General features: G+C 40.6%; 1 protein-coding gene across 1 annotated transcript in view; it reads right to left on the bottom strand.

Moving 5' to 3' along the window:
* The window catches only part of FBXW12 (F-box and WD repeat domain containing 12), a 33,014-nt gene extending 17,908 nt beyond the window's left edge, over positions 1–15,106 (bottom strand). Inside the window, exons 1-4 of the mRNA XM_044670425.1 lie at positions 15,011–15,106; positions 13,543–13,580; positions 4,830–4,990; positions 3,371–3,489 (exon numbers count right to left, since the gene is read on the bottom strand). Coding sequence (XP_044526360.1) covers positions 3,371–3,489; positions 4,830–4,990; positions 13,543–13,580; positions 15,011–15,106 — 414 coding nt within the window. The remainder of the gene's footprint in view (positions 1–3,370; positions 3,490–4,829; positions 4,991–13,542; positions 13,581–15,010) is intronic.
* Positions 15,107–17,052: the final 1,946 nt, after the last annotated feature.

The raw sequence follows: 17,052 nt of genomic DNA, 5'->3' as shown, positions 1-17,052 counted from the left end.
TTTATTTCATTTTAATGAAAAATTTCCACTTAAGTTTTCTGAAGTTATATAATCTATATTGTCTCCCTCCCTTCTTCTCTACTCACTCCGGGAACTGACAAGCAATTCAATCTGGGTTATACATGTATTACCATGCAAAACATAATAGGAAATAATTAATAGAGGGAAGTGCTGAAATTAAGAGGATTTGGGGAAGGCTTCCTGTAGAAAGTGGGATGTTAGTTGGGACTTAAAGCCAGTAAGGTCAGCAGTTGGAGGAGATGAGACAGCCACTTATCTGTGTACTTTTCTTTCCCAATTAATTTGTAGATTCCTTAAAAGCAGAGTCTATGTCAAATTTAATCTTGTAACTCCTGTGTTTGACAGGGTCTTACCCATAGTTGGTGCTTATTAAGTGCTCACCAAATTGAAGAGCTCTGGTAGAATGCCTTCTGGGGATCCTAGCTTAATAAAAATTCTCTTTCCTTCAAACACTTCTCTAGTTATTTTTGAATTATTGAACCATTTGGAAGAAACCTTAAAAGTCATATAGCGTAACTTTATTGCTTTACAGTGGGGAAAAAAATGTGAGGCCCCCAAAAGGCCCTGATGGCCCAACCATAAAAGAGGAAAAGGAATTAACCCAAAGTTACCTAGAAAATTAGCAACAAAGCTGATACTATTCCCTAAATTTCTCCTTAATTGTATCACTGTGATGATTTAGTCAACCTCATAGTGTCTTGGAAATCTTGACTTCTGGAGCCAGATGAACCTTTCTGGAGATTATGTCATATAATAAAACTAGCAGAAGTGTTCTCAGCGTCACCTGCATTCAGTGGCCTTCACTTTTTTCTATACCTACTCACCTTAAGGATTAAGAGGTAGTAGAGGGGATAGCCAGGTGGGTGAGTGAAAGCCAGGCCCAGAGAAAAGTCTTGGGTTCAAATCTGACCTCAGACATTTCCTAACTTTGGGCAAGTTACTTAACCTCCAATTATTGGCCCTTGCCTCTCTTCTGTCTTGGAACCAATACACAGTATTGATTCTAAGATGGAAGGAAAGGGTTTAAAAAAGAGAGAGAGAGCATAAAAAAGGCACTGGTCCTGAGACCTTGGTTTGAGGCCAGGTTCTTAACTAGAAGCATGACCATGGCAAGCTCTTGCTCTTCCTAAGCCTTAGTTCCTTCATCAATAAAAGGAGTATCAGACCAGATGATCTATATGGTCCTTTTCAGCCTTGCTATTCTATGATTCTATGATTTTAAGACAAGGAAATAGGTTTGTGGCTTGGACAGTGTAGAAATTAACATGGTTTGCTTTAGGTCTTAATGGACCTTCTCAGTATCGCCTCATGATACAGACCAGAAAACAAATGGACCCATTTTAAAGTCCCTTTGGGCTTCTGTTTTCACCTCTCAGGTCAGTCAGACTTGCCTATTTCATGAATTAAGTGGAATGGGTCATAATCTGCCCTAGCAGTGAGATCAATAGTAACCAGACTTACAAAAGAACTAGAAGGAGGGTAAAAAGAAGAAGGCTGTGATTCACATTATTAAAGGGCTTTGCTTTATCTCTAGAGTCACCACAGAATTGCATTAAAAACATGAACTTGCCAAGTAGGTTTACCACAAGAAGCATCAGAAGCATCAGATGATGCTGGGTCCTTCAAGTTTATTCTTAAATTCTGGTCTGTCAGAGATTCATAAGGTCATAGATTGAGGGTTGGAAGGGATCTGGTCTAATCTCCAAATTTTACATGTTATGTGGGTTATGCAGAGCTGCATAGATATTCTCAGATTCTGGCTGAATACATGTTGAATTAAACCATTTGGATGCATCAGAGATGACAAACTTCTTAGCAGCTTCCAGATAGGTCTTGTGACCCAGTACTAAAAGGAGTGGATATTTTGGAATGATGTGACAAACGGTGAGTGGTGCCCTTGGTCCTTCTCCTCCCTCTCCCTTCTTCAATCTCCCCACCATTTTCCAACCCCAACCCCTGATAGCAACAAGGATGTGGGTGCCTAGGGCTCTACCCACTGTGCCACTTAGCTACTTCTATACAACAATGAATCGCTCCTCTTTGCATCTAGACTTCCTCCTTCCTAGACTGCTCTCCCCTTCTCTCTAGCTCATAATCCCTAGTTTATTTCAAGACTCAATTAAAATGTCAAGGCCTCTCCTGATCTACTCCCCGACTCATTGCCATTCTTATCTCTTCCTCAAATTATTCTGTACATATTTTGAATGAATGTAATTATTTCAATGTAATTTTTCTCCCCTTCTTCCTCTACACAATAGACTCTCAGCACCCTAAAGGTAGGGATATTTGATTTGGGTCTTTTTGTCCCCTGAACCTAGTCTGATGCCTGGCACACTGTCTCAGCACTGAAAGAATGCTTATTTGAGCAAAGATCTATTACCTATGCTAGAGGTCATTATTTTCATTACCAAGGGATTATCTGGTTTACAAGGCATGTCACCACAACATTCAATTAAAAAGTTGGGCTCCCCAGTATATTTAAGTTGATATTAAAATAACAACAATTTTACAGACACCTTAGAGGTCTATCAAGAACATACCACTTAGGGGGCAGCTGGGTAGCTCAGTGGATTGAGAGTCAGGCCTAGAGACGGGAGGTCCTAGGTTCAAATCCGGCCTCAGACACTTCCCAGCTGTGTGACCCTGGGCAAGTCACTTGACCCCCATTGCCCACCCTTACCTCTCTTCCACCAAGAGCCAATACACAGAAGTTAAGGGTTTTTAAAAAAAAAAGGACATACCATTTAGTAACAATTTTACCCAAGTGAGGTACCCCTACATTGCTGGGGAAAGCTATTATGAAGGGATCATAGGATAATAAAAGTAGAACTAGAAGAGATCTTTGAGGTCATTTGTTCATTCCTCTCACTTTCAAAACAAGGAAACTGAGCCCTAGAGAGCATATCAAGATGTCACTTTGTCATGTACATAAGTGTAATTCTTATTAATTAATATTAAAGCTAATTTGGCACAAAGGAGAAAATGCTGATCCTAGAATCAAGAAAAACAGTTCAAATGTTGGCCTCTGGCATTTTCTAACTCTGTGACTCTGAGAAAGTTACTTATCATCTGTGTTTCTTAGGCAATCCGCTGAGAGGCTTTGATCCATGTTAATGGCAGGAATTCCCAAATGAAGTGCTTCTTCATTGACAAAAACCAAAGATTCTTTGTATATTTTTCATTAATACAAGAAGAGAAGAACTGAAAATGGGCTGCATGAAGACTCTACTGAGGAAGCATTAGAACTCCAAGAATTACCCCTGATCTGTTTCTTTGAAGGGGTGTTTCTAAAAATATTGAATGACTACAATGAGGCATACTATAGCTCCAGCCCTGTTGCTGGACTCACCTCTTGTACGTTCCAGGCACAAAGAGTACAGTCAGTTGACACAGTGCACACCACTGACTTCTCCTGCCCATCAAATGTGTGTTCATTGGCAGAAAGGTAAGCCACTCCATTTATTTTTCCTGAAATGAAAAGCAAATGACCCTTTGATCAAAGGATGCAAACAGCTGGGTTTCTCTTATAACTATGATAAAAGGCATCTCAGAAACTCTTTGTTTGCCCCTCTTTAAACAAATTAATTTGGTTGTAGAACATTTGGAAAAGTGGGTTTAACTTGCTTAAGGAAAATGCGATGAATCCTAGCATTTTCCTATGCCTGGACCTCAATTTCTTCACCTGCAAAGTAAAGTTAGACTAGATAATACCTAAAGTCCCTTCTAGTTCTATCATTCTATATTGTTAAGTCCCTTTGAGATCTTAGAGTCACATACAATGTCTAAACATTCTATAGTTGAAGGTCCCCTCCAGCACTAGCATTCTATTCCAAAGTCTCTAACATTCTATCTCCAAAGATCCCTTCCAGCTCTAACATTCTATGATTCTAAATGAAACATCATTTGGGAAGAATTCCATATAGAATTTATCCCCTGAGAATTTAAGCAAGTGGAAGAATCCATGGAAACCTGCTCAGGAAAATGTATTTAAGCTAAAAAAAGTTATCTGAATGAAAGCACTACTAGGACAAATGACTTCCCAAGTCACTAGGCCACAAAATTAGTCCCAACCATATTTCTCTATATTGCCCACTTTTGTCCCTGGCAATACATGTTTATAAACACTTTTTGTATGATATGATACTTTCTCAAAATGTGCTCACAAGTATTGCTCATTTGCTCTTTAGAACAACTTTATAAGGTAGGCAGGGTTGAGATCATTTCTCCTATTCTACAGATGAGGAAACTGAGCTCCAGGAGATTCAATATCTCAGTTAGGGTCACATAGCTTATTAGAGGCAGAAAATCAAAATTTTTGAGTCTGGGATTCTATGATTCTGAATGAACTCATTTAGGAGAGAATTCCAGATGGAAAGAATTCCTCCCTTGAGATAAGAGTTCAGAATCTATCTACTATCTATCTGTCATAGTCTCTCCTGATATCAGAATATATGTGAATCTGTTTGTAACCTTCACTCTCATGGTCTTCTTCTAACTCACAGTCACCACAATAAAAGGAATGGGAAGGAGAAGTAGGGGCCAGAATATTTCTCTGGGTCTTGGGCTGATGAGTCAGAAACACTTGGGTCCAAATCCTACCTTTAACACTCCTGTGATGTATGACCTAGGGCAAGTCACATCACCTTGCTGACCCTCAGTATTCTCTTCTGCAAAAAAATGGGAAGAATACACTCCTTCCCTCACAAGGTTGCTATAAGCCTTAAATAGAATAATGATGTAAGCCATTCTACAGACTTTCAAGAACTATGTATATGTCAGTTGCTGCTGGTACTCTTATTATTTATTACCTTCATGCCCTGAAATGGCTTTGCAAGTAAAATCTTGCGCTCGTCCACGTGCCATCTGGTGCTCCAGTTGAGAACGATGGAGGTAGTATTGCTTCCATGTCTGTACTCCTTCACTTACTCGAGATACATTGCAGAAAGTCCATCGGCTCAGGCTTAGCCTCCTAAAAGAAAGTGTCACTTGGGGTTCAAGTGGTTTCTCCTGCCTCTCAGAAGTAAGGGAGGGCAGTGAGTCAATAAGCATTTAAGTGCCTACTATGTGCTTAGCCTGGAGGATACTAAGAAAAAGCAAAGGACAGTCCTTGCCCTCTAGGAACTCACTGTTGAACAAGGGAGGCACCACAGCTATGCTATATGCAAGCTATAGAATGGATAAATTGGAGATAATCAACAGAGAGAAGGAACTATCATAAAAAGGCATCAAAAAAAGCTTCTTGAAGATGATGATATTTTTTAGCTGAGACTGGAAGAAAGCCAAGGAGGTCAGGAGGCAGAGATGAAGAGTGAGAATCTCAGGGATCCAGGGAACATGACTGGAACCTGGAGATGGAATGTATGACAAGGAGGCCAGTGTCCCTGAGTCACAGAATTCATAGTGGTAGAGAAGGTAAGATGCCTGGAAAGGTAGGAGGGGGAGGAATTTGAATGCCAAACATGATTTTTTATCTGACCCTGTAAGGGGTAGATAGCCAGTGATTATAGAGTAGGGGGAGTGATTTGGTCAGATCTTCCTTTGAGGAAGTTTAATTTGACAGGCTGTATAGGATTCCATTAAAACATCTAGAAAGGGGCAGCTAGATGGCTTGGTGGATTGAAAGCCAAGGCTTACAGATAGGAGTCCTAGGTTCAAATCTGGCCCCAGATACTTCCTAGCTGTGTGACCCTGGACAAGTCACTTAACCCCCATTGCTTATCCCTTACCTTTGTTCTACTTTGGAACCAATACTTGGTATTGATTCTAAAATGGAAAGTAAGGTTTTTTTTTAACTATCTAAAATATATTTTAATTATTAAGAAAACTACCACAAAGATAAAGTTGAAGTGAAGAATTTGGGGCTTGGTTAGATGAACTGTACTGGAGGAAGAAGGATAAAATCCATTCATTGTTAAATTGAACACCTGTATATATAACACTGTATACCAAGTGCTAGAGATAGAAACAAAAACAAGAGAAAACAAACCTTAAAGTGCCTTCAAAGGAACTCACATTCAATTGGGGGGAAGCAATAGAAAAACTATACAAATATAGACACGAAGTAATTTGGAGAAAGGAACTCAAGTGATAAAGGCTTTCAGAAGGGATCAGGAGGTGACCTGAATCCCAGGAATCTAAGGATATCATAGCAGATTTAGAGCTTTAGATCTAGAAGTTATTTTAGAAGTCATTAAATTCAACATTAAAAAAAGGAAGACATACTGGAGTGTCTTCTCTAGCTTCAGTTTTTTATCTATAAAATATGGATTATAATATTTTTACTACCTATCTCAAAAACCTGTTTCCAGGAAAGTACAGAGTTAGGGTCAGAAGAACATTCCTTTGCTAGGAAATGCCTCTACTAATATTCAATGGAAAACTCAAGATTTCTTTAACAATCTTGCTTACTTACAATATATTTTTAAAATTTGCACATTATTTTAAAGTGATGCTTGATTGTCTTCTCTACTTACATATTATCATCTTCATATTTTAACACTAAAGGAGAACAAATTTGTTGTCAAAACATATTAGGCATTGATGAAGATTTTGGTCTTGAGCCATGGCCACAAGGAACAAAGTCAACTTCTCACCAACCATTCCCTAAAGAAGAGTAACTCTTCCAAAGATACCTGGGAGGCAATGCCAAAGTTAATTAAAATCTACCAGGTGTGACTATAAAATAATGCAGCTGACTTAACACACATGCCAGAACTTGTTTACAAACAAAAGTACTGTCTTTCAGAGTGGTCATAAGGGAGGCCATAGACGCATGTCTACTGCAATGCTATACCTCAAAGCATCTTTGGACCTCCCTTTCCAAAATGATCAAAAATGTCACTTTTGTGGAATCTTCTCTGCCCCTAGTTATTAACTTCCCCCTTAATCATAGATCTGACAGGAACCTCATTCCATTTTCTCTCTCTTTTTTCACAACATGCCATTTTTATATTTAGGATAACTGTTTCCATTTGGAGTTATTATGGAATGACAATCAATTCATAAGCAATTTATATAGTTGTCTATTATATGCCAAATATTGTGTGAGGTGCCGGAAATATAGACAAAAGGAAAACAAGCCATACCTTCATCAAGCTTATGTATGGTTTGTTTAATTAGGAGAGACAAAACGTATGTGTGTGTGTGTTTATGTGTAGACACACATAGCAGCCAATTCAAAGGATGGGGGATAAGTACCAACAGCAAGGTGGTACAGGAAAGGCCTTGTAATGCCTAAATTGGGAGGTGGAATAAGGAACAAAAGGTAAACAGCCAGCCCAAATGCAGAAGCACAATGATGACAGCTGGAAAGTCAAAGATGAGCAAAAAGGGCAGCGGTCTTGACCATAGTGTAGGTGAAAGTGACGAGTAATAATTCTGAAAAAAGAGGCTGGGACTAGATTGTGAAAAGCTTTAAATGTCAAACAGAGCAGTTTGTATTTACTTCCAGAGGCAACTGGGAGCCAAGGGAGTTTCCTCAGTAGGACAGTTATACAGTCAGAACAGGGGCTGTTGAATAAGAGGACGGATTGAAGTGGGGAGGCACTGAAGGCAAGGAGCTCAAATAGGAAACAACTGTAACTATCCAGGTAAGAGGTGATAAGAGTCTAAACCAGAGTGGTGGACCTATAAATGGAGAGAAGAGGATGAATGCAAGATATGTAGAGCATGTACTCTTAAAGTGGTCTGGGGGGGCCCCCTGGGAGTTCCTTCCAGTTCTAGAACTACAGTCCTATAATCATGTAAAAAGCCAGATGTTGAGTCTCCTTTGCTCATGTTCATTCTTTTTATTTTTTTCTTATTTTAATACTATAGTTAGCACTATAATTACATATTAGTGCTAACAGCTGGAAAAGCTTTGAATGTTTCTCTCCAACAAATAATGCCTGGTCTTAATTTTAAATACTATTTAGTTCACATAAAGGAAAGATCTTATTTTTATGCTTTTTTTTTTGAGAAAAAGTGAAATTCTCTGAGTTATATTGCATAAAAGTAGTAAATATATTATACTTTAGTGAAAGAAAGCCATTTAAGAGAAAATGAAATTCTCCAAAACTACATTATAAGATGTAAAAACAATGTGAACATTAATGTATGCTGTATTTTGCAAAGGTTTTTTTCTATGACTATTGTTATAATCATGTGTTATATTGCTTTTTTATTAATATGATTGCATTTAAATTTTTCCTACTGTAAAACAATTCTTGAATTCCTTGAATATATCCATAAGAACTAATTCCACAAACATATCACTGAAGCCACTTTACAAACATATTATTTAATATTTGTGCATCGATATTTTCATATCCCTAAGTGACACTAAGCTAGAGTTTTCCTTTACAATCTCTCTCTCTTTACTAAGTTGGGTATCAAGACCATTGCTTCAATTGCCTTGCCTTATTTTCCAGTTCTGTTGTTTTTGATAGTAGATCCCTCTCAATTTTGCTCTTTTAACTTTACTCTAATTTTTTTTGCTGTTATTGAATTCTAAAATTATTTTATTTTTAAGGGTATCCACTGCTATCCCCCAAAATTCTGTTCTAAGCTCTTTATCTCTTAGTCTATTAAGACTTGCAAACCATTCTTGGAGTTCTTGTGAGTATTCCATTCTCTTTTCTGGGGTTCTGGTTCTAGCTATTAAGTACTTTCTTCTCTGTAGTTGAATCCCAGGAATCTCTGATCTCAGTTTTCACTGTTTTAATCCCTTTGTCAGTTTTTCTGATCTCTACATATACATATTTATATAAACACATACACACATGTTCATTCCCAGAATTCCCATATTAATTCCCAGAATTCAACTCTAGAGAAGAAAGAGTATGTGCATGAGTTTCTTTTCCTCTCCAATCTGCTTAGGAGTAGAATCTGCAGGTTCTTCTAGATTTCAATGAGGGTGGGGAGTGACTAGTAAAGTCCCCTTCTGAAAATACACTCCCAAATTCTCCTGCTTTGCAGCTTGTGGAGCTGCTACCACATGGAAACTTTAATGTCAGGCTCTGAGAGGGGTGGGTGGGAATGAACAAAGTGCAAAAATAGTGGGAGTCTAAGAGCAGTGGCAAACTGTTTGAAGGTTTTTGGTAGTTGACTAGCCCACCTGCTGTTACTCTCAGACTCATGGGTTCTGCTCACTTGCCTGACCCCAGACAGCTACATGGTGTGGTAGGGGCAAGGGCTGAGGGGTCAAGCAAAACAGATAGTTAGGAAGTAATAGTATGGCCCTACTATTAAAAAAAATAATAATAACGTTTACCTTCTGTCTTAAAATCGATACTAAGTATTAGTTCCAAGGCTGAAGAGCAGTTAGAACTAGGCAATTGGGATTAAATGACTTACCCAGGATCACAAAGATAGGAAATGACCCATCTTCAAGTTTGCCTCTCTATCCACTGTCCTTGGCTCTGCTATTTATCAAGTTTCTATTTGAACTACCTTGAGGGAGACTTCTTTTTTCCCCCTAGTCTTTTTTTTTTTTTAAACCCTTGTACTTCGGTGTATTGTCTCATAGGTGGAAGATTGGTAAGGGTGGGCAATGGGGGTCAAGTGACTTGCCCAGGGTCACACAGCTGGGAAGTGGCTGAGGCCAGGTTTGAACCCAGGACCTCCTGTCTCTAGGCCTGACTCTCACTCCACTGAGCTACCCAGCTGCCCCGATCCCCCTAGTCTTTTAATTGTTCATACTTCTTACTTTCTTAGTCTTAAGGCACAACCTTTCATACCATTTGTAGATAGGTTACAAGTACTTGCAATATCAAACCCTCTTGCACCTGATCTTGTATACTCCCATTGTTTTCCAAATACACTTTTATTAAGCACCTTTGTGGTTGATGTCCAATCATTTTTCAGTCTTCTCTGACTCTTCATGACAGTGACCTTTAATGGGGTTTTCTGGGCAAAGACACTGAAGTGGTTTGCCATTTCCTTCTCCAGTTCATTTTACAGAGCTAGATTTGAACTCAGATCTTTCTGATTCTAGCCTAGTGCTCTTTTTGCTGTGCTGCCTAGATGCCCTAGGAATTTCTATCCTCAATCTTCTTTAGCAAATTGCCCCTGCTCATAGGATCAGAGGATTATAGATCTGGAGTTGGAAGAGGCCTTACAGGGCATCTAGTCCAATCTTTCATTATACAAGGAGGGAAACTGAGACCACATTCACACAGGAAGCAAGTATCAGAGAGAGCATTTGAAACCAAATCCTCCGGCTTCAGAACCAATGTTTCTTCCACCGTACCACATGGTCTGCTCTTTCTCATTTTTTTTCTCTCCCTAACTGGTTGGTTGCTGTCCTTCATACTTGAAGGGTACCAAAATGACATCGCTGTGGTGGGGTCAATATATCTACCAAGTATCTGACTGGATGATTAGATCAGTATGAACTTGGAAGGTCAGGCCCAAAGAGCTGTATAAACATTTGGAGTAGAAATGTCTCTAAATTTGTGCAGCTCACATCTCTTTTGAGTTCCTGCAATTTTGCTTTGCCATCTTTGATGGGGGCATGCCATGCAGGATGGTCCTGTGCCAGTGCCTCCCATGTCTCATAATCAATACTAAAATTCTTCAGAAAGACCTTGAGAGTGTTCTTGTATCACTTCTTCTGACTTCCATGTGAGTGCTTGCTTTGTGTGAGTTCTCCATAAAATAATCTTTTAAGAAAAACATTTGAACAACATGGTCAGCCCATTAGTTTTGCTCCCTGCAGTAGAGTCTAAATGCTTGGCAGTTCAGCTCAAGAAAGGACCTCAGTGTCTGCTACCTTATCTTGCCAGAGAATCTTCAGAATCTTCCTAAGACAATTCAAATGGAAGTGATTGAGTTTCCTGGCAAGATGCTGGTAGACTGTCCAAGTTTCCCAAGGCATATAATAATGAGGTCAGCACAAAGGCTCTGTAGACCTTCAGTATGGTAGGCAACCTAATATTTCTCTTCTCCCATACTTTCCTTCCAAGCCTAACAAACACTGTGGTAGCTCTGGCAATGTGTGCATCAACCTCGTCATCTATACTGACATCCCTCTCCCTAACTACTAGTTCTTTCTTACTTGACTACAAGCACATTCAAGTGTCCTCTCTCATTAAAAAGTCTTCACTAGACCCTACCATCTCCCTAAATGTTTTTCGTATCTTACTCTTCTCTTTCTCAACCAAACTCTTGGAAAAAGCTGCCTATACTCATTACAATCTTCATCTACTTCATTTCTTCTCAACTGTATTCTAGCTCCCAATCTGATTACTCAGCTGAAACTTCTCTCTCCAAAGTTACCAATGACCTTTTATTTGTCAGATTTAATGAATGGCCTCTTCTTTATCTTCATCCTTCTCTACTTCCCTGAAAAAGATGATGTCACTACCTTTCCCTCTTGAATTCACTCTATTCTTTGGGTTTTCGTGAAACTACTCTCTTAGTTCTCCACTTAATCATTCCTTCTCAGGCTCCTCTGCCGGACCATAATTTCTAGAATATTCCCTAATTTTGGGTTAAGCCCTCTCTTGGACTCCTTTCTCTTCCCCTCCATACTATCTCTATTGGTGATCTCAGGAGCTCAAATTAGTTTAATTATCTTAATGGTGATCAGTCTTAGATTTATAAATCCAGCTCTAACTACTTCTCTCTACTCATAGCCACCACTCTATTGCCTTTCTTCTGGACTATTACAACTGCCTCCTAATTAGTTTTTCTGTATCCATCCTTTCTATAGTCCAATTCATCTACTACGGAAGTGTTGAAGATATTTTCCTAAAGCACATTTCTGAAAACATCATTCTCTTACTCAAAAGAACTCTGGTGGTTCCCTTTTACTTCTAGCTCTAAGATCAAATATAAACTCTTCTGGCATTTAAAGTCTCTCTATAACATTTTCAGCCTTATTACATTTTTTACATTTTATTTCTCTCCTTTATAAACACTACGGGCTAGTCAAAGTGGCCTTTTTGCCATTCCTTATATATGGCACTCCATCATTCCATATTTGTACTTGGGAATGTATTCCATTTTTCCACTCCATCTATTAGAATCCCTAGTTTCCATTCAGGCTTAGCTAAAATGTTACATTCTATATGCAGCCTTTCTAATGCCTCCAAACTCCTAGAGCCTTTCCTCCCAAATTACCTTGTATCTATTTTGTATGTATCCATATATGTCATTTTTCCTCCAAGTTAAATTGTAAGCTCTTTGAAGGTAACTAGAGGTAGAAGTAGACAGAGCCTTAAGTCAGGAAGACAAAGGTTGAGATCTGACCTCAGACACTAGCTGTGTGATCCTCTGCAAGTTACTTAATCAATCTGCCTCTGTTTCCTCATCTATAAAACAGAGACAATAATTGTACCTATTTTCCAGGACTGTTGAGGATAAAATTAGATGTTTTAAAGCATTTTGTAAAGCATTTTATAAATCTCAACATGTCATATAAATGCTAGCTATTATTATTCTTATTCATATAGTCTAACTAGAACCCTGGGAGGAGTTGGAAAAACAGAGGGTCTTGGGAGAAGGGTGCCATGTAATATAATTCCAGGGGTAATGGAATGTCAAATTGGGCAGGAAATATGGTTCCTCTTCAGGAAATGCCCCTCCTTTCAAGAAATGGGTCTGCTATACAAACGGATTAGTCTGTAATGGTCCAAATAGTAACTGATATACACATATTATTACTATTGTACATTAAAGTAAAAATCCCTTATAATAAATCATAAGGCAAATACCCCTATATGGAGCTAATATGTACCTCCATACGAAGGTACACATGTACAAAGGTAATATGAAGAGGGGAAAGACAACAAAAACTGGAGGGAATCAAGAAAGTTTTCACATAAACACTTATGTGCCTTAAAGGAAGCTAAGGATTCTCAGATCAAAGAATCAATCATAAATATAGAGAAAGATGGTACTTCAGATGACATTTAGTACAACACATTCATTTTACAGATGAAGAAAGTGAGACCAATGAAGGTTGAGTGACTTGTCCCAGGTCATGCTGGAAATAAGCATCAGAGGTGCGATTTGATCTCAGGTCCTCTGACACTGAGCCCCAGTATGGAATTATCTTTCTGAAAGAGTGGGTGAAGGAACACCAGGAAGTCTAGGTATTTGGGACCAGCCTGAACAAAGGCACAAAAATGAGAGATAGAATTTGAATGTAACAGGGGCCTGGAGAGGCTAGAAGCAATCACAGAATACCTGCCATGAAGAAAAGAGTGTTCATTGACCAACTTCCTGCTGGACAAAGTATGGCCAGTAAACTAGTTTGCCTGAAAGGTAGAATGCAAGAGGAAGAGGAATGTAAAATGACTGGAAAGGCAGGAAAATTGAAGGAGCCATGGATGAGCATTGTTCTGGGCAAACCATTCCTGAGGAATAAGAAAAAAATTTCCCATGTCTCCAATCAATCTCTTCTACTTTTTTTGTCTCCCTATCAAGAAACAGGACTGAACAGAGAGGAGGCACTCAGTAAAAGAATGATTGATTATTTTCTTTTCCTGAACCTGGGGTCACTTTCTTCCAAACCTCTTTCTTCCTTCATTTACTCACCTCCACAGGAAGGCAGACTCAGCAGCTTCATTCCAGACCTGGAAAGGGAAATAGAAAAAGAGAAATTTTGGGGGAAATATCAGTTACTTTGGTCTCCTGACTTGTTCTTTGATGGTGTGTTTGGAATATGTCCTCCCAGGGAGTAGCCCTGAAGGAAAGGAAAAAGAGAGAGAAAGCTAGAACTTAGCAACTCAGCATCCAAGCTCAGTATACCATCCACCCAAAATAACAATCTTGGACCCATGTTGTCTATATTATTCTTTATTAAAGAACACGGAGAGTAGCTTTTTATGGAAAGAATTAGGAGTCAGAATCTAAGTTCAAATCTTTTCTCTACAATCATGCCAAATCATTTTAACTTCTCTGAACTTTAAGTTTTCTCAACTCTAAAATAAGGATGATTAAGAACTGGCTTTCCTTAACTTAAAAGGTTTTTATGAGGCTCAACTGAGGTTACTTTTATTTATTTTATTTTTTAAAAAATCCAAACTCCTGATTCGATGCTCCCCAACAATCCTCAAGTCACATGCCTCTGTCCAGTCTCTTAGACCAGGCCACGTACCAATACAGGTCCCTGGTCTTTAAAGATGGTGCAGTAAAGGGACTATTCAGTGTAACTGAGCCTTCGAAAAAAATTGCATCATTTGAACTCCTAGGTCCCGCCCCAGGTCTACCCACAACAAATGCCAATCAAAACAGAAAGCAAACCAGAGAACTAGCCATGAGAATTTCTCCTATTCTTTCTTCTTGAGCTATGGGTTTGAGGAGAAATCTATTTATTCAGAGAATAAAATTTTCGAGTTATCCCTGACCTCAAATCCTTCCCCCAACAAACAAAACAATTCGGGAGTAGATGGTGAAAAAAACCCAGCGGCTCTGCTCCATCTCTGCCACTAACTAACCAGGCGAATCTTTCTTTGAATCCACCTTATGATCCTATGTATAAGGTTATTCCATTCAGTTTACATTCAGGAAGCATGCATGTCGGGGTTGGAGGAAGGAAGGGAGCAGGAGAGGGGCGGGATCACGACCCGGTGGCCTTCGTTTAATGTCTCTCCCAACAGCAGGAAGAAAAGCCTTTTAGTTTTGCTCTGCATTATAAAGAAATTGGGGAATCCCAGAGGAACCCGGAGAGGTCAGGTCACCCATAGCCTTGCCGTGGGCCAGAAGGCCTGACGGGATGGATGGGCTCGGCCGGGTCTCTCCTCTGGCGCTGGAGCGCCCAAGGGATTCAGGTCCAGTGCCTCCGCCCAAACCCTGATGGCCCCACATTAGCCCCTGGACAGCGGCCCCCTCCCGGACCCGCCCCGCCCTTCCCCCTCCCCCATCCAGATCGGTATGGCTGTGGGAGGGGACTCCAGTACCATCCGCACTGGGCCTTGGGGATGCCCGGACCAGACAAGAGGATGTGGGGCACCCATCGAGGTCTCGGACGGCGGGCGAATGAACAGGGGATGTCGGCCCATACCTTGTCCACCTGGGCCGCGCGGAGCAGGTCCGGCGCTTCCAGGAAAGAGAAGACATGCAGAAGCCCGTCCAGTGACAGCACAGCCTGGGTCCCCATCCTGGGCCGGCCCAGTCCTGTCCACCCTCTTCGGACCGCCCAGCGGACTTCCTCAAGCAGTGGCTACGCTCGGCCCCGCCCTCCCTCCGCTTCTGTCTACGCTGCCCGGGCCCTGTCCCCGCCCCCACCCCAAGCGGAACTCGAGGCTTAGCTTCACCCCACCCTCTCCAGTTTAGCCCGCTCTGGGCCCTCCGATCCAATCGCCACTGATCGGAGTCTCCACCTGGCCTTCGCCACAGGACTCAGCTTCGGGGCCTTGCCCTGGGCGGAAATCCCGTGCTCCTGGGCCGGCCCACCAGGCCTCCTCCCTTCCCAGCCCCCACCCTCGACCCTAACCCCCCTCCTCCCCTCCGCAGGCACCAGGGCAGATAAAGCTCGAAACGGGGCGACTGGGCTGACTGGGTAAATGATCCCGGGACCTCAGGGGCACGGCGGCCTCCGCCTTCTGCTTCTGTTTTTTTCCACATTAAATTCATCATTTTTATCGCATGCGTGCGTGCGCGTGCGTGTATGAGAGAGAGAGAGAGAGAGAGAGAGAGAGAGAGAGAGAGAGAGAGAGAGAGAGAGAGAGATTGAGATTTGTGTGTGATCACAGAGGCCTCTTCAAATTATCTAATATAGATAGATACATAAGCCTTTCCAATGTGTATACACAAGCTTGTTGTAGTTGTCCCAGTATTCAAGTCAGTAATCAGCCCAATTAAGGTACTTTCGTCCACCTTGAAGCGTCTCTAATTTTGCTTTATAATAAAATCGAGGAGTCCTAATTTTTTATGATACCTTTACTTACAACAATCCACCCTTATTCAATTTTTGATAAACCCTTACCTTCGGTCTTAGTAACAACTCTAAGACAGAAGGACAAAGGCTAGGCAAACAAGTTAAGTGATTTGCTCAAGGTAACACAGCAAGGAAGTGTCTAAGTACTGATTTGAAACCAGGTCTTCCCAACTTCAGGCGTGGCTCTCTATTCATTCACTGTGCCACATAGCTGTCCTGTCCCACTCTCCCTATCCCTTTCAAGTAACTTTCAGAAAGAATTTAATAGCTATTCTAAGGAACAGATTGCACCTGGTGTCTAGTTGTGGGGTAGTGATCTTTAATCTAGTGTTCTACAGTTTTGGGGGACATCTGGATAGTTGGTTTTTAAGGACTGGGAGTATTTAAATCCTTAATCCTACTAATTTTTCAACAGAACACCAGAATTTTCTTCAAGTAGTAATTTTACATGTTCAACTCATGTAAAATTCACCCCCTGGCACACTGAAAACTACCCTGGTCTGATCAGACCACATCTAGAGTGTCATGTTCAGTTCTGAACGCCACATTTGAGGTAAGACTTTGATGAGTTAGTCAGAGACAATCCAAAGAACAGCCACTATGATGAAGAGCTTCAGCATTGTGCTGTCCAATATAAGGACATATTGAATGGCTTAGGTTTGGAGGGGAGAATCTAAGAACTTTTCAGAGGTGTCAAAAAACTTCCTAGTAATTAGAGTAATTAATAAATGAAATATGATACCTTCAGGAGTAGTGAGTTCCCTATTCCTGGAAATCTTTAGACAAAGTCCAGGGTGCCATTTTTAAGGATATTATTTTTTTTAACATTGATTAATGTTCATTTTTCAGAAAAGTTAACATGGTTACATGATTCATGCTCCTACTTTCCCCCTCACCCCTCGCCCTCCCCCCACCCCTGGCCGATGCCCATTTCCACTGGTTTTAACATGTGTCATTGATCAAGACTTATGTCCAAATTGTTGATCATTGCACTGGTGTAGTAGTTTTCGAATCAAAATCCCCAATCATGTCTGCCTCAACCCATGTGTTCAAGCAGCTGCTTTTCTTCTGTGTTTCCACTCCTGCAGTTCTTCCTCTGAATGTGGGTAGCTTTCTTTTCCCTAAATCCCTCAGAATTGTCCTGGATCATTGCATTGCTGCTAGTA

The sequence above is a fragment of the Gracilinanus agilis genome, chromosome 1 (genome assembly GCF_016433145.1).
Source record: "Gracilinanus agilis isolate LMUSP501 chromosome 1, AgileGrace, whole genome shotgun sequence".
In the NCBI taxonomy this organism is placed as follows: Eukaryota; Metazoa; Chordata; class Mammalia; order Didelphimorphia; family Didelphidae; genus Gracilinanus; species Gracilinanus agilis.
The sequence above is the reverse complement of the archived record's forward strand: the minus strand, read 5'-3'. Positions and strand labels throughout refer to the sequence as shown.